This window comes from Eupeodes corollae, chromosome 3 (assembly GCF_945859685.1).
Source record: "Eupeodes corollae chromosome 3, idEupCoro1.1, whole genome shotgun sequence".
Lineage (NCBI taxonomy): Eukaryota > Metazoa > Arthropoda > Insecta > Diptera > Syrphidae > Eupeodes > Eupeodes corollae.
In genome coordinates this window covers 80,302,935-80,327,695 of record NC_079149.1, presented here as the reverse complement: position 1 = coordinate 80,327,695, position 24,761 = coordinate 80,302,935, and the positions used below count along the sequence as shown (strand labels likewise).

The 24,761-nt window shown below is 33.0% G+C and overlaps 1 protein-coding gene across 1 annotated transcript; it reads left to right on the top strand.

Moving 5' to 3' along the window:
* The first annotated feature begins 560 nt into the window (after positions 1-560).
* Positions 561-20,927, top strand: LOC129949677 (E3 ubiquitin-protein ligase SMURF2). The gene is made up of 9 exons (XM_056061269.1): positions 561-1,099; positions 1,218-1,256; positions 11,714-11,950; positions 12,019-13,635; positions 18,814-19,350; positions 19,420-19,609; positions 19,667-19,866; positions 19,933-20,096; positions 20,300-20,927. Exons 1-9 carry the CDS (start codon positions 1,045-1,047, stop codon positions 20,582-20,584), a joined length of 3,324 nt encoding a protein of 1,107 aa, XP_055917244.1. The 5' UTR covers positions 561-1,044; the 3' UTR covers positions 20,585-20,927.
* Positions 20,928-24,761: the final 3,834 nt, after the last annotated feature.

The following is a 24,761-nucleotide window of genomic DNA, read 5'->3' as shown; positions in this document are numbered from 1 at the left end:
TAAAGGTGGTTTTCTATTTAGATGACACACATAAATATTAACGTTTCTCTAAAATGAATAGGTCAAATAATTTTGAATGGATCTTAAAAAGTTGAGAAATATCATAAAGACAAGATAATATAGAAGATTCAGTTTTTTGGTTCGAATTTTATGTTCCAAAACAATTTAATTTAAGTATGTCATGTTTTTGTTACCAAATGTATATTTAATCTTGGAGCTGTTACTTTTTAAAGTCGCCGTAGCTACAATGTGGCGTTGAAAGTTTTGTATACAAATGGTGAAATAAAAAATCTACTCGAGTTTTTATATCCGTAGCCTCTAAGTGCAGCCCCGTATAATCTCGTGATTATTGCACAATAGATTTTATATATGAATAACTTTGACGTTTGGAAGTAAAAGAGACAGTGATATATATTGTTGTTTGCTTATACGATAAGACTTACCATATTTATCAACATCAGTTCACCACAGGATTTCCAATGTATCTGGAAACCAACTGAAGGGAATTCCAAATCACTTCTCATAATACGGGATGGGCTATTAATCTATATTTATAGATATTCCTTGTCAACGGGAAAAGGAATAAGCTTCAGACATGGTGTTGGGAGAAATTAACCAATATATTATTAATTCAAGAGTAAACTCATATTTTAACATTTTTTTATTTTCATTTCTCTAACGTCTTACAAATAATTTTCTTTAATTGATTTTCGCTAAATTCTTCAATTAATTAGAAGTGTATGTACGTGCATAAAGGAACAAATTAATTTTTGTGTATGCTGATTGGGGGATTTTTGCTTTTAAATTAAACCTGCATTGCAAAAACTGCGATAAATAATAGTTCGCAAAATGTGTTGTGCTCGTGAATAATCAACCAAAAAAAAAGTTCAGTAATGGAAGTCTATTATTACGAAAAAAGTTATTCATTATAGGATTTCTAGATGCGTGTTGTTAAAAACTACTCGGCAATACTTTAATATATATTAAAATATAGAAGTGCAATAAATAGTCAATACGCAAAATATCATTCACAATAAAATAGTTATGAATAAATTAGATAATCCACGAAAAAATGGAACTCATAAAATTCGAATAACAAGTAAGTAAAGTTATAAAGTAAATAAAAATGAAACCAGCGAATAATTTAATAATAATTGTGTCTAGAGCTTCTTTTGTATTCAAGTGGCTAATTAAATGTGCATTTATTGTCTTTGTAGTTTTGTGTGCGAGAAACTTGGCCCGGAAAGACCTATTTCGTAAGTATCCAACTAAGTTTGTCTGATTGAAAAATTTAATTTGTATTAATGCATAATTTTAAATAATTAGGTAGAAAATTTTGAAAATAAGTGAAGCGTGCATGACTATCGAAAAATATAATAATTTATCTTTATGTTATGAGTATGCTAAGGGATTACACATAACTGATAGGTGAAGTTGAATCAAAATATACCAATCGGTTTGCTTTTTACTAATACACTGGGATTTTTATCATTTCAAATTACTAGATCAAATTATATTGTTTGGAAGTGATAACGCGGCTAGGTTTTTATTTGATGACTTTGATGTAAATTTAGTTCTAAAAACCTCTGGCCAACAATAATACTCTAAAAATATATATGTTTTATGGGGTTTATTGTGCTTCTGATCGTTGAGCTGTCAAATGAAATGTTCCATTAAGTGAAATGAAATACTTGCAGACAATTTCTTGACGAAGTTCTAAAACAAATTAAAAGCTCCAATTGCAATTCTCGGTCTATCGAAACTTTATTTTAAAAATATTTAGAACGAGAGCATTTCTTCACATTTAGATATATCTGTAGAACTCGGTGTAAAATGATTTTTGATTTCTAAGAGTTTTATATCTCGGTTGAATATGTTTTTTTGCTAGATTGTTTAGCAACCCGTAGATAGTTTTGACTTAAAGCTCTGAAAGATTTCGTTGGAGCGGGAATTTATTTGTAGATTTGGTTTTTATATTCTTATTTTTTTTCGAAATAAAAATTGTGTTCTCGTGTTTTATTGGATTTTCTTTAAGATTTGTTTTAGGTATTTAAAATTATCCATTTTTGATAAATGTACTCATGTTCCTATGTATAAAAATTTATATATGCGATCTCTAAAATATATCGTCCATGCAATTTAAATTATAGAAAATAGTATATTAAACAGTTTTAAGAAATCTTGTTTTCCACAAATTCAGTCAAAAGATTAATGTCGATATGAAAAATGCAACAATATTGACAAGGGTTTAGTATTTTAAAATATTTCTTCATATTTAGATTTACATATCTATTTAACTATTTATATTGTCGATGGGAATATTGACTATTCCTTATTTGATGTTATTTCTTGGCATAATTTAAACAACTCTATATATGTATGTCTATATGTGCAGACTCAAGGTAACTTCTACGCTTTATGAAACTGTCAACGTCCAGGACACTTTACAGCATGCATCTCCCTTTTATTTTTTGGAGACCGTTTATGTTTATATATTTTATTATTGCACTTTAAAATCCTTGTAGTCTAAAATTTAATCCAAAACCGTTAAGATTCTAAAAACTGGACCTTTCGAAGAAGTAAGAAGAAGTAAAAACAATGCTAGACCGAGTTCTAATATCCTAGACACCCAAAATTGAGGGACACTTGAGAACTTGACAAAGAAATGAGTTAGAACATAATCGAATTCTAATTTATCAATAAACCGAGTTGTAGCCAATAGAACTTTTTCAAGAAATAGGTCGTTAGTAAGATTCTGGGTATCTTGTTTGAGTGGGAATTTATCTTTTTTGTGCTTAGTTTAAAAGTTTTAAAATTGTCGAGATACATTTAAGTTGATATCAATCTTTAAACTTATGCCTCTGCTATTTGGAATTTACTATTTAAAAAAATGCATGTTCTTTCCTCGTTTTGTGATCTTTGATACCAACTTCGATATTATCACTATGATTCGATGAAATAGGCACACCCAATTTTATGTTTGTTAGTGGAACTTTTTTAAGGTGGACTGCTTTAGAGAAAGGAATAAACTGGGATAAATTAAATAAAGAGCAAAGTTCAGCTAGCTTATGTATAAAAGGATCGCTTCGCACGACCCCGTCTGCGGCACTGGACACTTTGCTCTACCTAACACCTATTGACCTCTTGTTGGACTAACAACAACATTGGCCACTCCATAATTCTTAGGTAATTAGTATCAATTCCAAAGCACACAGACTACACCATCCCCCAACTGGAATTCGTCAGAAATTTCAAGATTTCTATACCTACCTCCCCGATCTTTTTGGGAGGATAGGACATTCCTGGAAGATGAGCCAATCCATTCCTATAGAGATGGTTCAAAAACAAAAGAAGGGGTTGGTGGAGGTGTGTACTCTGAACGACTGAAATTAAGTCTCTCATTCTGCCTTCCCAATCATTGTAGCGTGTTCCAGGCGGAACTTTTGGTGATAAAAGAAGTCCTGGCTTAAAGAAAACGTGATATCAACATCTGATATCCGTATTTTCTCAGATAGTCAGGCTGCTATCAAATCACTGGACTCTGTCTCTACAAACACTATAACAGTCCATAACTGTCGATCATCTCTAATGGAAATGGCACAACAGTTTAATATTCAACTTTGCTGGGTGCCGGACCATAGAGATATTCCAGATAACTGTAAGGCAGATGAACTCACAGAGTACAGTCCATCCTACCACGTTTGGCACACACTGGCATACCAATCGGTACTTGTAAACTGTTGCTAATGCAAGACGCTGTGAGGAGGGCAGGCACCAGGTGGAACAACATCACCACGTGCCAGGTCACAAAAAATATCTGCCCAACAGTGGATTTAAAACGTTCAAGGTGCTTGCTATCTCTAAGCAGATCGCATATAAGCTCGATAATAGGTGTCATAACCGGACACTGTCTAATAGGAAAGCACGCCACGAGACTAGGCGTATTCTCAAATGACTTTTGCAGAAGCTGTATGGACGAGGAAGAGGAAGAAACGGTTCTTCATCTTCTCTGCACAAGCCCTGCTCTAGCTCGAAAACGCAAGAATTACCTAGGAAAATTCTTCTTTAACGATCTATATCATATCAACATAATCAGCTTCTCACGTTTCGTAAGGGACTCAAACTGGTTCCATTGAGCTTAGGAGGAAGCCTCAAGATGCATGTGTTATCACAATGTGCCATTAAACTGGCCGAAGTGTGTCCGTTTCCATCTGGGACAGCCACTTCATCATAACCTAACCCTAACGTAGTGGAATATGTTTCAGCTTCAAATTGTTTAGACATATCTGAAAGCCTTGTTTGGATATAAAGTGATTTAAAACGTGTTTGAATAAATGAAGCATTTTATCCCCATTTTAACTGTGCTTTCCAGTGGCGAGGCGTGACTTATTTATAAAGTTAAGTCGGAGAAAAATGAGGGACTAGAAAAAATATCAGAAATGTACTTGCTGAAAAAGATCTCAGAACTGAAGTAACACTATTCGGAGGTGTTAAAAGCAATCTACTCAAATTAAAAATTTGAGGAAATGTGTCGCGTAACATGTCTAACATGGGTGCTTAATCTTCAAGGTGACGAAGGGATGGAGTTGTATGCAAAAACTTAAAGTTCATTCAATCGAATATTCCATGAAAAATATTTATTAAAGAAGATATTTTTTTTATACGGCATTTTTGCTACAAAAGAAACCTATTTCGATTTATTAAGAATGTTAATCTAAGAATACTAAATTAGTAAAAGATTTATATCTTGCATTAAGTTGACCTATAATATTATCTTTAATTTGTGTACAAAAAAGCGTTTATAGCGCGTTTTTGAAATCACTTCCAATTCAAATTTTGTTCACACTTTTATTTATACACCTTGCACTGCAAATCTGCCTCTTATTTAAAATTACAGTAACTTTCTGCCAAAAATAATTCCACTACGCAATTTTGCTTAAGTGGCAACCCCTACTTCTTAAACTTCATCCGCCGAGAATGAAGGAAAATATCGAATAAGTCGATAGAAGACGGGTTACGTTTTTAGCGAGAAGTAAAAGAGGAAACGGAATAGAAAACAAATTTTGCTCTATTCAGCGAAAAAATAATAACCCGGCATACCTTTGAAGAAGAAAATACATGTTGATTAAATAATTGTAAGTAATGTCGATGTCACAAGGGTTGCTGTTGTATGATTTGTTTATATACATGATGCATGAAGTTTTTCTTGTTGATATTGAGATTTACAAAAGGTAAGTCGATAGGAATCGACTTATATGGTGCCTTCGCCACTGGTGCTTTCCTAAAAATTATTTTCACATTCTCGAAAACGTGTTAACACATACCATTAATAATATCTCCAAGTGGGACTTTTTTATCTTCAAGCAAGATGGAATCCATGACGTGATTGGATAAGAAAAGAAATAAACCTATTAAATTGGCGCGGATCAATCACCAGTTCAGAGTTTATGGCTTGTTGCGAAATCAAAATTACAAATCATCCCTGCAAGAACAATTCCAAGTCAAACTTTAGGCTATTAGTTTGTTGAATTCATTATTTTTTTAACATAGTTTTAAAAATTCACAATTCCAAATAAAATTGTGAAAAAAAATCAATTTCAATTAATAACTGACGAAAGTTCAATATGTCCCCACCAACTTCTTCATCTTTGAAAAGAGACTACAATAGCTTTTCTATCCTATATTTTTAAGTAGCTTTATTCCATCCTGTATGCAAGTGACGTATGGTGTTCCTCTCAGACCACAATCACTCGATTCCTTTCGTCTCTATGTTTGTTGTTGTTCTTTATTTAACTTTTAAAAGGTTGTTTTGATGAAAATTGGAAAATGAAGAATGCATCTTAAGATACAAAACTTAGTAAATAAAAAATAATAGGTGATTGAAATGTAATGAAAACAAGGCCTGTTAAAAAACTGCTTAAAATTTCAATATAGTATTACCTTTATTGCAATTCGATTTGGCGAGTTAGGTTAGGCGTTTAAAGATATTTTTTAAATATATGTAACACACATAATATTTACAGTAAAAAGGAGAAAGAAACACTCTTATGGAGGTCCAATGTAAACTAATGTACCAATGGTTAAGAGAGGTAGATCAATAAAAGAGATTGCTAAAGTACGTTCTGCAAAAAAGTTATTGGATTCAAATGTTAAAGAAATCAGCAAAGCAACTTGAATAAGAAACATTTTTCAGCTCTAACACATTTCTTGGTTTAATCCAGAAATCGACCCTTAAAGCTCAATTGTGTAAAGTGGTGCAATTGCTTTGAAGCAATGAACGCAACGATTTGGAATGGATCCATAAGTGTTTATGAGTCTCTTCAAGAGTGCAATCGCAGTAATGCCAAATCAAAAAATTATTTACAGAATATGGAGCTACTGTTTAAAGATATAGAGTTGGTTCTGTTGGATTACTATTCTTTTAATATTTCTTATAGATTGCGCAGTGAGGAAGAAATCATATTAAGACATACACAATTATGTTGTCAACGAAAATTATGCCTTAAATGACGTTGCATCAGATTAAAGACCGTATTTTTGTTGCTAAGATAACAAAGCTTTTGTCTTTATAAAGTGAAATTTTTAATTTGAAGTGATTTTGTCAACACATATAGGCATTTCCACAGAATCTTTCATTTTCAACAATTGAAATTTTTTTTTTTTATTTTGAGGCACATCTATAAACAAACATTTTCTTGGTTGTTTATCATCTAAATAACAAGAAAATACTTGCGTGATTCATTTTGAAACATCGTTAAAAAATATCTTCAGTTCTGTGCAGTGCAGTGGAGATGTGTGCATTCAATGAAAAACCCTCATTTCATACAAAAATTTGATTTTGTACTGTCGTAAAAACTTTGAAACTTAAAAATTTCGATCAACGGCTTGTTTTTACTATTGATTAGTCGTAAAATTATCATTCACAATCATTTATTTTTCTGTAAGATCTTATCGATAGATGTGCCGCTAAAAAAATTACATATTCTATACCAATCACGTGTTCAATTTTAAACTTTAAAATTACATTATTTATTTTTAAATAGAGGCACATGATCCAATTAAATTTTAATTGATTTATTGATTGATAGAGAATAATTTAAGTCTATAAAATACTACCAGAATCGATCGTTGAGAAAGTTATATAGAGAAAAAGATCAGATTTTAATATTTGTAAAAACGGAGGTACTCTAATTTAATTGCTTTGTACTATTTTTTAAATGGTAGCACACCTTTCTTTCGAGGTTTTTCTATCAGTGTATATTATAAATAATTATAAATTAATGATGTTAAGTTGGGTCAAAGGTCGTTGAAATGTTTTTTGTTTATAAAACTTAATAAATTTGCATCTGGTACGCTTGAAATTTGCAATATTTAAGCCTATTTTTTATTAATTTTAATTAAAAATTTTAATCCAATCAAGTCAAAAGTAGATTATATAATTAAAATAAGTCATGATACGAAAATCTATCCACTTAGAAAGTGCCAATTTCATTTCTAAGGCTTAATATACTGTGGTAACATGAAAGTTAAAAATACTGTGGAAATGCCCATATAAATTTCACCAAAAAATCTTTAGAATGTTTTTAGGATCAAAGCCCTCATATAACACTGGGTGAAATCGCGTAAAGCGATAGTTGATTGTCACTGTTTTGATAGTCAATTTTGATCATCAACTTTTCTCTGTTCTGTGTAAAGTGATCACTTAAACCTTACTATTTGCTGGCAGCACTTACCCAAGTTTGGGAAACTTGGTACAAATTGCAACAGGCATAAATATCATTTCGATCAGCTATTGTGTTTATTGTATTAAATTTTTAATTTGCAAAATTTTGTTTTTGCGAAAATGTAAGTATACTCACACTATACTTAATAATAGTTATAAATTAATAAGAATGTTTGTTATATTTTCCTAAAATATATTCTTTTGTTGAATCGAAGGGCTCACATTTTATGAAAAGTGGGCATAGAACCGACTGCATTTTCTTAATAACTGCAGCGCTTATTTCAGCTACAGTACTTTGCCCCATTTGCGCAGCTCAATCATTGGTTAAAAATTGTAATTAATCAGCACTCCATTTTTCAATTCAAGTGTTTAGAAGAACATTGGAAAAATTTAGCAAAAATGTTTTTTTCTTTGATTACTCTCAAAATATGTTTGCATTTATGAACCCTTACCGTACTTGCAGCAGGTTTTCTGTTCATAAAACATTTAATTATTATTTTATGCATGACTTTTCATTGATGATGTCCAAATCCTCTTAAGACACAACACAAGCCGTTCATCAGACTGACAAGTTTATGAATTTTAAACATAATGACTTATAAATGCATTTTGTGCATACGAAATGTTATTAAGATGCATTTGAATATTAAATAGCTTCTCTTTATATTTGGTTTTGGCATAATAATGCTGTTCTGACATGATTGTAGAGTGCAGACCAGTCAAGTTCGTTCAGTATATCAAGAACTTAATTAGCTTTATCTCATTTTCCCAATTGTAGCTTTCTCAGTTCTGAAAGTACCGGATTTAAACTTGAAAAATGAATGATATATTCAAGGGATTTCAAGATATGTAATTAATTGGCCGCAACACTTTATCTACATTATTTTTGATGTATGTAGGTGTCTCAAATTTTGATTATAACGTCGTTTCATCAAGGATATGCAGTATAGCGAACAGCTAACTTTGTAAGTATAACCGATTTCGCTGTTTCGAAGTATTTCACTCTGAGTCCTATGTTTTGTTTTTCATATAAGCTTTTTGTGTGCTTAGGTCAATTTTTACACTGTTCTACCTAATTTACTTTGTGGAGTAAACATCAAACCAAGATATTTTTAATTACTTACTAACTTAAGGTGGCGCTACAGTCCGGGGCGGACCTGGGCCTCAACCAATATGCGTCTCCAGCCAGCTCGGTCCCTAGCTAGTTGTCTCCAGTTTCGCACGCCAAGTTGGTTGAGGTCCTCTCCCACCTGGGTGCGCCATCTGAGTCGCGGTCTCCCTCTACTGCGCGCGCCGTCCCTGGGGATTGGATTCGAAGAGCGTTGGCTGGAGCGTTGATGTCCATTGGCTCTACATGACCTATCCATCTAAGCCGTTGGACTTTAATTCTGCTAAAGGACTCGAGAGAGGACTTTACTTCTCAATTGCCTTCTAAGTCCAAAGAAGCAGCGATTTGCAACAGTTATTCTTCGTTTGATTTCAGCGCTGGTGTCGTTGTCTGTATTAATAGCGGTGCCTAGGTAGACAAAGTCCTTAACTACCTCAAAGTTATAGCTGTCCATGGTGACGTTTTGTCCAAGACGTCGTTGTTCAGTGTCCTTTTTTGATGACAGCATATACTTGGTCTTGCCCTTATTGACCACTAAACCCATCTTCTTCGATTCCGTCGCAATGCTCAAAAAACATCACGCTTTGATCTTCCAATTATGTCAATATCATCTGCGTATCCGAGTAGTTGGATGGACCTTTGGAAGATTGTGCCTCTAGTGTTGACGGTTGAGTTTTGCACAATTCTTTCCAGAACGATGTTGAAGAAGTCGCATGACAGTGCATCGCCTTGTCTAAAACCTTTTTTGACATCAAATGCATCGGTAAGATCTTTTCCGACCTTGATAGAGCAGCGTGCATTCTCCATCGTCATTCTGCACAAACGGATAAGTTTGACAGGGATGCCAAAACTAGACATTGCTCGGTAGAGCTCTTCCCTATAGATGTCATACGCGGCTTTAAAATCGATAAAGAGATGGTGGGTATCGATTTGAAGCTCCTGGTTTTTTTCCAAGATCTGCCGTAGTGTGAATATTTGATCGATAGTGGACTCATCGGGCATGCTTTCTTCCGACCATATTTTGCAGATGAGTTGGTGCATGCTCCGTACCAAGTCATCGCCTGGTGCTTTGAATAGTTCGGCAGCGATGCCGTCAGCACCAGCAGCTTTGTTTGACTTAAGTTTAGATATAGCTATCTTCACTTCGTCAAGGTCGGGTAGGCGGAATTATTGAACTGCGTCGCCGAGGTTGAGTGGTTCTCCCTTACAACGGAATTCAGTTCGTCATCACCGTTATGTAATTTGGAGAAGTGATCTTTCCATATTTAATTGTCAACTACTTCTATTGCTTTTGTCCCCACTTTTTGAGTGAAATTAGTTTCTTTATTATTTAACATTTTATTTGATTTAGTGTAAGTTTTCAGAGTTTACAAAATTCTCATAATTTACTGATCATTAACTTAAGTTTTATCGTCGTATTAGCTAGCAATACTATGTGTCCTAGCGCAAATAAATGCTTTAATTTTATTAGTTCATACATCGATCTCACTATTAAGATACCGATTAATATCATCTATGAAGATGATAACTGCCTTAATCTTGATGGTATCGTCGAAATGTTTGCTGAACAGTTGGCACATTTTCCTATATATCTATTAAGACTATAAAATTATTCAGAGTGATAAAGGATATTCTTTTTAAAATAGGCATGTGCAACAGATTTTAAGTCGCTGATGTTTAAATAAATTTTCCTCAGTTAGCATAATATGATCAGAATGCTGATAACGAAATTTAACACAATAACTTTTTTAAATGAAACAATATACAAAATTCATACTAATAAGCTTTCTTTTGTTGAAAACAATCATAGCGGGTTATGGTTAATGCCTGATTACTTTAACTCGTTTATCATCAAATTGGAATTTGTGTATGGGAATTCATAGTCCGACACTTATTTATATGATATCATCCGATATCAATTGACTAGCGCCATTGATCCAGCCACTTTCAAAGTTCTTTTAAAATCTAAACCTCTGAGAATTTTATTGAATTTAATAAAGATTTATGACATGGCATGGCAAGTATGGCATTCGTAAAAAAAATGTTAATATTACGATGGTAGAGAATCCGAAAAAAGTGGGTCCTTCAAATTACTTTCCATCGATTTAATATATTTGAAAATGATTTGAAAAAGCTATTGGATGTATGGCATACGTATTACCGAAATTGGTTAAGTAATTGGTCAAGATAAAATAATTTAAGCAAAGTTCAAGCTAAAAATTCCTTCTTTCTAATTTAAAATATTCTGGTCAATGTTTCAAAGATCCTGTCTGGATTTCAGAAACCCATCGTGGTAATATCGTATAAATTCTTAGTAAGAATGGTACTGTATTTTTGTAATAGAATTTTAATGGTTAGTATTGTGACTTATCCTTTAATAAATGTTCTAAACTTTTCTCGCTAAAGGGATATTTTTTCGGTTCTCAAATCCATCCAATACTTTAGGCATCCATCAGGTTCATCTAAATTAATGGGTGGCCGTCCAGATCTCCTATTTTTTCGGTAACTATTAGTATGCTTCAGAAAGATAAGATATTTTGGTCACTTATTTATATTTATAAACCTAGTTAACAACAATAAAAAAATAAGGAAAATATTAAATTACCAAAAAAGGATTTTTTGTTCTGTTGTACGCTATTCTTATTTTGTACTGTATACAAATACAAAAATTGTCAATTGTTTTTCTCGAAAAACTCGTGTTGGTACCAATTTTTTGCAGTTTTAAAAATACATGTTGTTTAGAATTGTACGGCACTGTTATGCAGTTGAGACAAAAACATATATTTTTTTCGGATTTTTAAAAAATAATTATTCACTATTTAAATACACAGCAAGTATTTTAATTTCATAAACCTAACAACTATTCAATTCTCCTTAAATAGGTCTGCCGGATCCCTTTGCTAGAGTGTCCGTTGAGGGAACAGGACAAATATATACAACCGATATCAGTAAATCTTCTTTGGATCCCAAATGGAATGCACACTATGATTTATTTCTAGGGAGGGGAGATGTTATTAAAATAACAGTATGGAATGATCGTAAAATTAGAAAAGGTGGCGGATTTTTGGGTTGTGTCCGAATACCTGCACCGATAATACAAAATCTCAAAGGAGCTGGATGTAAGTTAAATTCTTGTATTTGTAAAATTTAATTTATTAATTAAAAACAAAACACTTAAACATTTCAGTCCAACGTTTGGATTTATGTAAACAATCGCCAGACGATGATGACCTCGTTCGTGGTCAAATAATAATTGCACTCCTTTCAAAAGATGGACCATGTGGAGGTAATCCCCTTGCAATTGTCGGTCCTGGAGGTGATGTACGTGGTCCGTCAGAAGATAATTCTTCCGAAAGTAACCTACCAGATGCATGGGAGGAACGACGTACGCCCAATGGACGTGTATATTATGTTAATCATAGTACTAAATCTACTCAATGGGATCGACCGACACATTCGGAAAATGCACAGTTAAATGGAAACCATTCACAGCTTAATGAAAGTGTTCACCAACATATCAACTCCAATGGAGAGAGAATAAAAGTCACGCACTCAGGACCGTCATCAATACCGTCCACTTGTAACAACCTTATAAAGAGTCGTGGTTGTCTTAGCAATGATCAGCAGTCTTCGCATCGATTTTGCACCGATCAAATAACAAGTTCAGCTGGAAAAGAAAATTGCAGCCCAGCAAGGCTTTTTGATGCGGAAACCCCAAACGGAGAATGTCTTTCGCCTTCAAGTAAGAACAATTCTCAAAACAATCAAAATTCAGTTGAATCCGTCAGCAGCCCAACGCAAAGTGATTTGACATTTACCCAGTTAAAATCTCCAAACATTGCCTGCACACCAAGTTCTTCGACTTCAGGAAACGGTGCACCATCATCACGTTCCACAAACGAATCAACATCCAGGAACTCCCAAGTAATTGTTCAATTGCATCAACAGCAACAACCAGCTCTGCTTTCTATAGAAGAAAATACTGATAAAAAGGATAACCATAATGGTAAAAAGCAAAAACATTCTGTCACTTCGACAATTCATGGGCATATTATGTCTCCCACTCGAATGACTTCACCTCAACGAAACAACAATCAAAACTCCCAAAATATACAAAATGCAAACACCAGCCAAACAGATACAGTTATTACATTGAGTAGTAGAGATTCAAGCAATTCACATACCAATCAAAAACAGCCAACTGAGACGCCTCATACAAACGGTAATGCTCAAAGCTCAAGTACAAGCACTTCATTGAATGCTAATAACGATAGCTCGATTGATGCAAGCGGTGCTGTGGACAATAGAGAACAGCCTGCGACCAGCACCACCAATATTTCTAACAGTGCCAACGAAGAAGGAAGTGGGAATGGGCAATTGCAACGAGTGCGTAGTAGATCTACCAGAAGTGCGGAGGAATCAGCGAGAAGACGGTCACGTGGCAATCGACCAAATCCTCATGTACGTAATAACACTAGTACCAGACCGTTTATGGACCTTCCTTGTGGATATGAAATGCGCACCACTCAACAGGGACAGGTTTATTTCTATCACATTCCGACTGGTGTCTCAACTTGGCATGATCCAAGGATTCCGCGTGATTTTGATACTCAAAACTTTTCGTTAGATGCGTTAGGGGCTTTGCCAAGTGGATGGGAGCAAAGGAAAACCACATCTGGACGTGTGTACTTTGTTGATCACAATAACCGCACAACGCAATTTACCGATCCTCGACTTAATGGTCACATACTTCAAATGATTCGTCGAACATCAAACCAGTTTGAAACACCAACTCGAACACAAGGTAATTTTATATACTTTTTTTTGATTTTAAATAACTAAAATATTCGGGTAGCAATTTTTTGAAAACGTTTGAATTTCCCTTCCATCGTGAATAACTGATCTCATTAGTAAGAAATAAAGTAGGTGACTCAACAGTCCATAGAAAACCAGGCTTTACAACTCTCAACCATTCCTGCCTGCGAGTCATGTCAGGGATAAACGGTACCTATAGTTTATATGCTTAACTTACTCTCACTTTTCATGACAGGAATTACTCCCTCGCAAGAGCCAGTACCAGTGAAAAAAAAAAAAACATTTTTGTAGGTGGTCCATTGGAACGGATGGTTTTACAGTGGCCTATATCATGAAAATTCTATATGATACAGTTTGGTCACAATGCTGAATGTGTTTATATTTGTATTTCAAAATTCTGTACATTAAGAATACTGTAAGTAAAAATGATGTTTGAAAAAACACTGATTGTAAAGATTGATAACATTCATTTCATTCAATGAACTTATCACTTCATCTTCCGATACAAAGTCTTTTCTAAATACATTCCTTTTGATTTCTCTAAGAATGGGGCATTTTCCCAAGAACTGGACAATATCCTCTCTTTTTGATAGGTTGCATATATTACACTCTAGGGGTAAATCAGGGGCCCTACTCTGTAATGCGTTTCGAAAGCAAATATTTTCGAAAACGAATATTTTGTGCTCTCTATTTCTAAAGCGGATAAGAAAGCTAGTGCTTACGGAATGACTAATCCGCATTCGGATTTTTAGTAGTTAGTCATTAGCTATAGAGAGGTAACGAACTGCTATGCGAAGGTCGTTTTTAAAGGACACAAAATGAAAAATAGATAAAATATAAGTAAAGAAATAATAATTTTGTTCAAAATTTAAGCAAATAAATTCCATTGGGAAAAAGTGTGCATACCAAACAAAAGCAATTTGAAATTATGGTGAAATTCGTATGACTTGAAGGAATAAAGTATACTTTGGCATAAGGCAATTTTTAACACAAAAAACGAAATGACTATGAAAAAAATTAGCTTAAACTTTCTTAGCTTGTATTATAAAGAGAGATGTGGCTATTGCAAAGCAGTGAAGTGTAAAAAAAGTCATTACGATAATTCTCAAGTGATAATAATGACTGAATTTCAATTTTAAGTTTTTTCCTCATAAGAAACACTTCGAGACTCGGCAAATCTATTCGATAAATAGATATAGTAATAGATGATTGTTTTATTCGATTCGAACATTTTACAGAGACGAATTCATAGACGAATCGAATATCAGATTCGATTTGGATTGGCTTTCAAAACGCATTAACGCATTACAGTTTAGGGCCCCAGGTCTGTGTGGAATTAAATTTAAATCTATTAGTTCACTACGTAGTCTGACCATCATAAAAATTACATTATTAGAATCCTTCAAATAGTTGTTCTCTGCAAGGTTATGATTTAATCTGCTGTAAGTTGTTCTGCATTTAGCTATACATTTCTCACCAATCTTTAAAATGACTTCATACAAGATGTTTTTAGCTGTTGTTAACTCCTCGTAGTACCCGTGCTTTCTCAAATTAGCCTTTCGGATTCGGTATACAATTCCATTCCTGAAAACAGTACTCGCACACAGGAATGGTTGCGAGTTGTAAGTCACTAGGCCCTGGTTCAAAACGGACTGTTGCGCCACTCAATTTATTATTTATTTTAACTCCTCGATTGGTAAATTAAAATTAATTTGACACCAACTGTTTTGATCTTGTATGGCTTTTATGTCCATTTTTTCACGACCCGTGAATCATTCATTTTAAAAACGTTAAGCAAGAAGTCCGCTTGCAACTTCAATGTTTTTATAAACAAAGGAGAGAGACCCGTTTCAAGCATTATAACGTAGTTTGGCGTATTTTTCGGCGAATGATATATTCTTTTATAAAGTTCGTTGGGAGTTTTTAAACCGAATTGTACTGTTTACATCCCCATACCTTCGATCCATATAAAAGTATGCTCTCAGCTACTGCTCCAAATACTTAAAACTTGCTACTATGAGCTATACACTTATTTATGAAGCATTGTTTCCAGGTCATTTTAATAGAAGTTTTCGCCTTAACTCTTTCAAGTGTTTATCCATATTTAAATTATTTGTAACAGTAATGCCAAGGTATTTGTATTGTCGCAAGCATTCAATATTTTCAGGATTATAGCTCCATTTTCATTTGATGCATTACGTCCACCACCACTTTTAACAACCATAACCATAGATTTATCTTTATTTACTATTAAATTCCATAGCTGACAATAAACCCTGATAATCATGAGCTGCAGAGTTTCCGGTGATTGCGCAAACATGACTATATCATCTGCGAACATAAGTGCCTTAATCCGCATCCCTACGAAATCCACTCCAACCGGCAGGTAGTCTAAAAGGTCATCAATGAATAATGCAAACAAGGTAGGGCTTAATGTACAACCTTGTCTCACTCCCGATGAGGTTTCAAACCAGTCTGAGAGGTCTTTACCTGTCCATACAGCCGCCCTTGTTCCTCTATATGGGTGCTCAAGAACGCGACCAAACTTCAATGATAACCCAAGACTATACAGCTTATAGAATAGTGCACCTCTATCGATAAATTATTATAAGTATAGTAATTGGACCCTAACTTGTTTTCTTTGCTGAAATTTACAAACAAAATACACAACCAGCGTTATTTACAACAGCAAGAACCACAATGATTCCTTAACCCAATGATCCCTCCAAATGTTAAGTTAACTAAACATTTATCTGATGCCAATACTAATGATCGGTATGTTATGTCCCGTCTTAGAGACCACAAAATCTACAATAATGTTCGTCTTTATATAGCTTTCCTGCACGACAAACCAGATTTTGTTTGTTTTGAATGTAAAACAAATACAAACATTAAGGTTTTAATCTCCCAAGAAAGCCTCCCTACCAAACGTGATGCACTATGGAAATTTCATGATGGCCTTGAAATATCTCCTTAAAAAGTGAGAGAAGAGCTAACCTCTTTTGCCTGGTTTATCTCTTCAAAACGACTATCTCATATCCAAAAATCCCGTGCAGATATGAAGAAATACTATCGCTCCTTAAATAAAGACCACTAAACCTAAATGTCTTAGCATTTAATATCAAAATGTAAGAGGGTTAAGGTCTAAAACGTCTACCGTCTTTAATAACTCACCTTCCTTATGACATCTTTGCCCTTACCGAAACCAACCCCATACCTGATATCCTTAGTACTGAACTCTTCACTAACGACTATTCCATTAATCGAATGGATGTCGTCGAATATGCGAGTAATACACACGGTCGAGGTGTGCTTTTAGCTATCACTAGTAATTTTGAAAGTTCATTACTCCTTATTCCCACTTCAATCGAATTTGAAGGTGTATCAGTTAAGGTTACACTCCCTAAGTTTTGTCCTTTGTTGTTATATTCGACCATCTGCTTCGATTATCTGCTTGAACTAGTGCAACCTAATGATTTAATCATCGTTCTTGGAGACTTTAATCTTCCCCATCTCAATTGGTCCACCTCAGATGATCAGACATCCTTCTTTCCAACTAACATCTCTTCTGAATATGAATCGCTGTTCATTGATCGTCTGTCTGATTGTGGTCTTTTTCAACTAAATGGGGTATCAAACTTAATGGGGAGACACCTCGATCTCATATTCTCATCTGATTGCGATAACTGTGTTGGATCGCTATCATCCTCCCCTTAATCTCTCCTTCCCCATTGAATTTGAAAGCAACTTTTTTGAAAATGGAAAATTCCTGTTATGATTTTCGTAGGGCTGATTTGTCCAAACTTAACAATCTTCTTAGCTCAGCCTACTTTAAATTAAGATCCCTCCACTTGACAGTTGAGTCCCTTATAAATTCGTTTTATTGAAGAATCAGTACCGTTCTTCTCTCGTAGAAAAGATTTCACCTCTTCTCCCCCTTGGTACAACAGAGAGCTCCGTAGCCTAAGAAATACCCGTAACAAGCTTTGGAAGATCTTTTTACAGTCCAAATATGATACTGATCACAACAACTATCTTCTCGCCTATTATTCTTTCTCTGAATTAAGGGAATTCCTTTATAACCAATACCTTAACCAAATGGGAAATAACCTTCTTTCTGATGCAAGGAAATTTTTCAAATTTATAAATGTCAAACGAAAATCTGATAGGTTTCCACCTTCAATGAGTTTCTCCAACATAATCTCCTCTGATCCAACAACCATATCAAATCTATTTTTCTATTATTAATAAAGCTAATAGATCTCTCGGTTTTATTAAGAGATGGTCAAAAAAAATTTCCAACCCCTATGTAACTAAAGCGCTTTACAATTCCCTAGTCCGTCCTCATCTTGAATATGCATGCCAAGTATGGTCTTCCTTTTATAAAAACCATTCACTCAGAATTGAAAATGTTCAAAGACGTTTCGTTCGATTTGCCTTACGTGGCCTCCCCTGGGATGATACATCCAACTTGCTTCCTTATGCCGATCGACTAAAACTGATAGGTTTGCAGGCAGCCCTTATATATTAGACGCAAAAACGCTGATATATTATTTGCTCACCAATTGTTAATGGGCAATATAGATTCCCCGGCACTCCTGAGTTATATTCATTTTAACACCAACCCTCGAAATCTGCGATCTGTTTGCCTTTTCTATATCCCTCATCATCGCACTAATTACGGGCACTTTGAACCAATGTTCTGAATTCTTCGTCACTGCAACGCTGCTATGGTAGTCTTCGATTTCAACATTTCCAAATCCCATCTGAAAGATACCCTTTACCTTTTTCCCTTTTTGAGTCCGAATTCCCCGTCCCTTGTAATTTTAAATCAAATAAAATCAAAATTTTTAGTTCTTGTACATTAAAGAGCTTTTATGTTTCATGAATTAATGTTAAAAACTGATAACAAGAACTGCAAAAAAAAATGTTAAGCTAGTTTTAAGTTAAGTTAAGTTATGATAGCTTGTATTAAGCTAAATAAATAAATACATAAATAAATAAATAAGGTATTTATAAAATATCGATAACACGTGCTTAAAAAAAAAATTGACTTGGGGACGCGGCTTTAATTAACAAAAACGAAGTTTTCATTTTGGCATAATGTGTCTGTAAATAAATACATTTACTAAAATATTTGTGCAATGCCTGTTTTTCATTTTTCCAGGCGAAGGACAATTAGCAGTTGCAAGCCATAGCTATACAGATGGAAATACACCATCGAATACAGCGGCAAATGTTTCCGGTGCCTCCAGTTCAAATGCTAATCACCGAAACTCAGCAACTGCAGGTGTTACAGCTGAGCCGTTCAGACCGCATCAACATCACCAACCAGTGCCTGATCTTCCACAAGGTCTATTAGAAGGTGCAGATCTTCTTCCAAAATATCGTCGTGATTTAGTTGGTAAAATGCGAGCATTGCGAAACGAACTACAGGCTCTTCAGCCACAATCCGGTCATTGTCGACTAGAAATAACGCGCACAGAAATTTTTGAAGAGAGCTACAGACTGATTATGAAAATGCGGCCGAAAGACATGCGAAAGCGACTTATGGTTAAGTTCAAAGGTGAAGAGGGTCTGGATTATGGTGGCGTGGCTAGGGAATGGCTCTATCTGTTATCAAGAGAAATGCTTAATCCTCAGTATGGTCTATTTCAATATAGCCGAGACGATCATTACACTTTACAAATTAATCCGGACTCAGGTAAATATATTGTAAATATATACATATGCCTTTTAATTACTTTATATGTGTTTTTAATTTTCTTGTCAGGTGTCAATCCCGATCATTTGTCATATTTTCACTTTGTTGGTCGTATCCTTGGAATCGCAGTCTTTCACGGTCATTGTATGGATGGTGGATTTACAACACCTTTCTACAAACAATTGCTCAACAAACCTATTACTCTGAACGATATAGAAGGTGTCGATCCAGAGCTGCATAGAAGTTTAACATGGATGCTGTAAATTTGAATAGCTTTATTTTAAATCTAAAAGCTTAGTTAATATTTTTGTTTTAGTGAAAATAATATAAATGGAATTATAGAGTCTACATTTAGTGTGGAAAACAATAGTTTTGGAGTTTTGAAGGTACACGAGCTTAAACCATCGGGAGCTAGCATTGCCGTTACAGAAGAAAACAAAAGGGAATACGTTAAATTGTATGTAAATTATAGGTTCATGCGCGGTATAGAACAACAGTTTTTGGCGTTGCAAAAAGGTTAACAAAATATTTGAACAAATTCATTTTTTCACTTTGTCTAACTTGGGTTTTCTTTGGTTTAAGGTTTTTGCGAGCTAATTCCGAACCAATTATTACGGCCTTTTGATGAACGAGAACTGGAGTTAGTAATCGGGGGTATAAGCAGCATAGATGTTAACGATTGGAAAAAGAATACTCGTTTGAAACATTGTACACCTGATTTACCACAAGTAGTTTGGTTTTGGCAAGTAAGTTAAAATAATGTTATTTTCTCGCAAAAACAACTATGTACAGAAATTGTGATGTATAGATTTTGGCCTTTAGCTAAATCTGGTAGGTGTTTAATGGTTAAAAAATATTATTGTAATTTTGTGTTTTTGTTTTTGGTGTCTTACACAAAATCTCATATACGTAAATTTACAATAAATATACATTTGTTCTTCAATTATAGGTGGTCGAATCGTATTCATCAGAAATGCGTGCCCGACTTTTGCAGTTTGTTACAGGATCATCAAGGGTACCATTGCAAGGATTTAGAGCATTACAGGGTTCTACTGGCGCAGTTGGTCCCAGGCTCTTTACAATACATCTGACCGCTGATGTTCCCACGCAAAACTTACCAAAAGCGCATACATGTTTCAACCGTATCGATCTACCGCCTTATGAAAGTTATCAATTGCTATGTGATAAATTAACGCAAGCTGTAGAAGAAACATGTGGATTTGCCGTAGAGTAGAGTAGAGTAGAGTTTGAAACGCCATTTCTGCATGCTCGCTCGATCATCATTCTCATCTATATCATACACAAAAAGTATATATAAACCTATTTATATACATATATATTTATACATATAAATATCAAATACCTAAACAGTTCTTATTCATTTTAAACAATATATTGTATGTATTTAAAACACGAGTAACAGTATTTAATCGTTTTATTGCCAGCAAAATGTGTTTTTTCTTACAAATGTCTGGGTTAGTTAAAAAATCGTTTTATATGACTAGTTGTAGAATTAAAAAAAAGGATTATCGAAATTCGCATTTTATTAAAGCAAAATATACGAAATGTGAAACAAATGTGTTTTTTTTTTTAATTTACAGGAGAAAATATTGTAAGCTCTTCAAAAGTTACATTCATTTTTAAAAAGAATTGAAAATGCTTGAATGTTGTACAACCATTATTGGTTTGGTATGAGAGAAAGAAAAAAAGAAAATTCTGTCGAGGTAAAAGTGCTGGGACCTGAATATGAGGTTCGCGGCGGATCGTTTTCAATTTGAGCTTTCAAATTTTACTGGCGTCGTATTTCCTTATTAACCAATTCGCTGCAAAGCTAAAATAGTTCTTCCTAAATCCAGTGATATGACACTTTGGTTTGACAGCTTTCCACAAATGTTGTTTTGTTTTGATTTTGAAATTTTCGGTGATTTATTCAATATTTTATTTAAAAATTAGAATCAATTATGGTGTATATTTATTCTGAAAGGGAGGGATTTATGGAGTCCCGGGAAACCTTAAGATTACGGGTGATCAGAGAATGAATGAATTTTAACATTTTATATTTTATTGTGGATAAATTATAAGAAAATTATAATAAAGCTAACTCAAATTTTTATATAATTACAACCAAGAAAGAATCCACCGATCGAACAGTGAATAATATTAAATACTTTCGCCTGTGAACCCGCCAAAAACAAGATGACGGATTTCAACTCGCCAACAAATATTATGACATTTCATATTCGCCTTCGAATTCGTTTATTGGTCGAATTCAAAACAAAGAAGGCGAAAGCAATAATTGAAAAATGGCAAACTCGATAGCAAAACGAATCGCCACGAATCCTGATATTGGAAAAAGATGAGCTCGAAGGAAATAGCACGATACGAGATTTGCAGATGATAAGTGCTTTTAATTCGCTTTAACAACGAAATGAAAAAAAGAATCTGATTTCCAAACTGATCTAGATTCCTGAAAAATTTGACGACATATGCTCCTACCTAATCCTTCTAATGAAAAACGTCTAAAAAGACTCCCGCTATAAAACCATCTAGTAAAATCTCAAGATTCTAGAGCTTTATATCTCGCAAATGACTTAACTTTAGTACTGAAAAAGTACTAACTGTAAATTAACGACAGGAATACAGAATCAAAAACCGAGGACGCAGATAAATAAACACAAGAAGTTACATACATCAAAGCAGCATTTTTGAAAAGTAGTACTTGTAGAGTTCAGATGCAAATCTAGCGTTTCGAAAGTCGAGGGTTACGAAAAGAAATTCGGAATTTTGAAAAACTCGATTTTCGCACACAACTTCTTATTTGTTCTTTTCATAGAAAGATGTTTAAGAACATAAATATTTGTTCTTTGTTTTGATTTAGTGGTACTGATTCAAAAAGTATTCGTATTTATTCAATTTGGTTGAATAGAATTCAACATAAAATACGCACAAATTATGCGATGTTGAATGAAAAAGGAAGGATAAGAATTCGGAAATATGTTGACTTTAAACTCCAGACTAAAAATTCCGCATCAATTTTGTATTTAATGCAATATATGTATATTGATACATATGATCAATAAACATAAATGTATCCACTTATAAGAAATATATTCTTAGAGCTTCAAAATTTAAAAAAAAATTAATATTAAAACAAATTCCAACAACTTGAAAAATTGTATGACCTCGCTTGGAACTTTTGGAGACTTTTGACAGTTTCTGTAAAATGATATGATCGACGTCTGTACCAATTTTCATCAATATTAAAATTTTTACTGAGCAATATTTTTATTTTAGTTGCGCAGTAGTAGCAAAACTGTGTTGGACCGTTATAAGTGAAAATATATGATGTAGGACACTAAAAATTAACATTTAAATTTAAAAATGTATTTAAATATTAATATATCAAATATGTATCATATAGAAATATTTTTCAAAAATTTTAATATAAAAAAAACTAACTTTAAGGCTATTCTTTTTCTAAACTCCCATTTTAAGACAATTGTTTGTAAAGGATCACAAGAATTTAATAAAAAATAATACGGTTCTGCCCTCATTTTGAGAAAAAAATTTAGGTTGATTGTACAAAAGTTGGGCAACTTTTGAGGATATTTTGTTTACGATAGTTATTAAATCAAACTTCTACAAATTCGGGTGTATATGATAGCTTATCTAATTAATATATTGTTACCAATGGGGCGAGTCATTTTTTTGAGCACATTGTAAGATACTTAAAAATTTAAGAATTTGACTGCCAGGGGACTGTGTAGCATAGAACTGATACATGTTATAAAATGTTTTGAATATAAGTTTTCAAAACAGACTTGACATTTAACGTTAAGTTATTCACTTATATGTTACTACTTTCACATAGTTTTACTAAATAATTCTAAGTAATCAACAAACAATATAAACAAAATTTAACAACATTCATCTTAAAAGTACTAATGTTCATGAATTAAAATTCAAAGTGGCATTAAAATTCAAAGTGGGATTAGACGTTGAGTCCGTGATATTTCGCACGAATTTCAAATTAAAAAAAGAGGCTGGGATGCGACCCACACTGATAACTTCCCATCCCGTCTGTCGATTTGTCTTGCTTAAAAGTTTGTCTATATGTACTCGTATCAATTTTTACCAAATTTGCGTAATATTTTTTGTAGATTTATTTTTATGAAAAAACGGACTGTTGGATTTTTATATAAAAATTACTGAATATCGAAAACAATATTTTCTGTGAAATAAAATAAGTTTGAAGCCAATATTTTTAATTTTTGAAAATTTGTTTGAGTCGAAAATAATTTAATTTAATTTTTGAAAATCTGTTGTTTTTTTTTGAATTTTATTTTTTGTAAAAAAAAACTGTCAATTCGATTTTTCTCAAAATTGGATCAGATATTAAAAACATTATTTCTTATAAGATAAAATTAGTTTGAAGCCAATATTTCTAATTTTTGTAAAGACATTTTAGTCGAAAACCAATTTTTTACAACTTACGTTAATTTTTTTTAAGTTTTTAATTTTTTGTACAAAAACTGTCAATGCGATTTTTTTTCAAAATTTTACTGAATGTTAAAAACAATATGTTTTGAAAGATAAAATTAGTTTGAAGCCAATATTTCAAATTTTTGAAAAGATATTTGAGTCGAAAATCAATTTTTACCAACTTTTATACATTTTTTTTTTAGGTTTTTATTTTTTGTAAAAAAACTGTCAATTCGATTTTTCTCAAAATTTGTTATAATATTGAAAACAATATTTCTTATAAGTAAAAATTAGTCAAAAGCTATTATATAAAATTTTTGAAAAGATATTAAAGCGAAAATCATTTTTTTACCAACTTTCGTTAATTTTTGTTCGGTTTTCAATTTTTTTCGATTTTCGATTTTTTTCAAAATGTTACTAAATGTTGACAAATATTTTTTTTGAAAGATAAAAGTAAATTAAAGCCAATATCTCAAAGTTTTAAAAAGATATTTGAGTCGAAAATGAATTTATACCAACTGTTATTCATTTTTTTTTAGGTTTTTATTTTTTGTAAAAAAAAACTGTCAATTCGATTTTTCTCAAGATTTTTCAAAATGTTAAAAACAATATTTCTTATAAGATAAAATTAGCTTGAAGCCTAAATTTCAAGTTTTTGAAAAGATATTTGAGTCGATATTCAATTTTTACTAACTTTGAGTAATGTTTTTTTTAGATATTTATTTTTTATAAAAAAAACTGTCAATTCGATTTTTCTCAAAATTGTATGAGATGTCAAAAACATTATTCTTCGTTGCAAAAAATTGTTTTGGAGATAATATCATATTTCAGTCGTAAAATTTTGAAAGTGACAAATTTTTTTTTCAGTTTTATTGATTTATAAAAAAAAACCGTTATATTGATTTTTTTCAAAAATATACCTGTTTGGT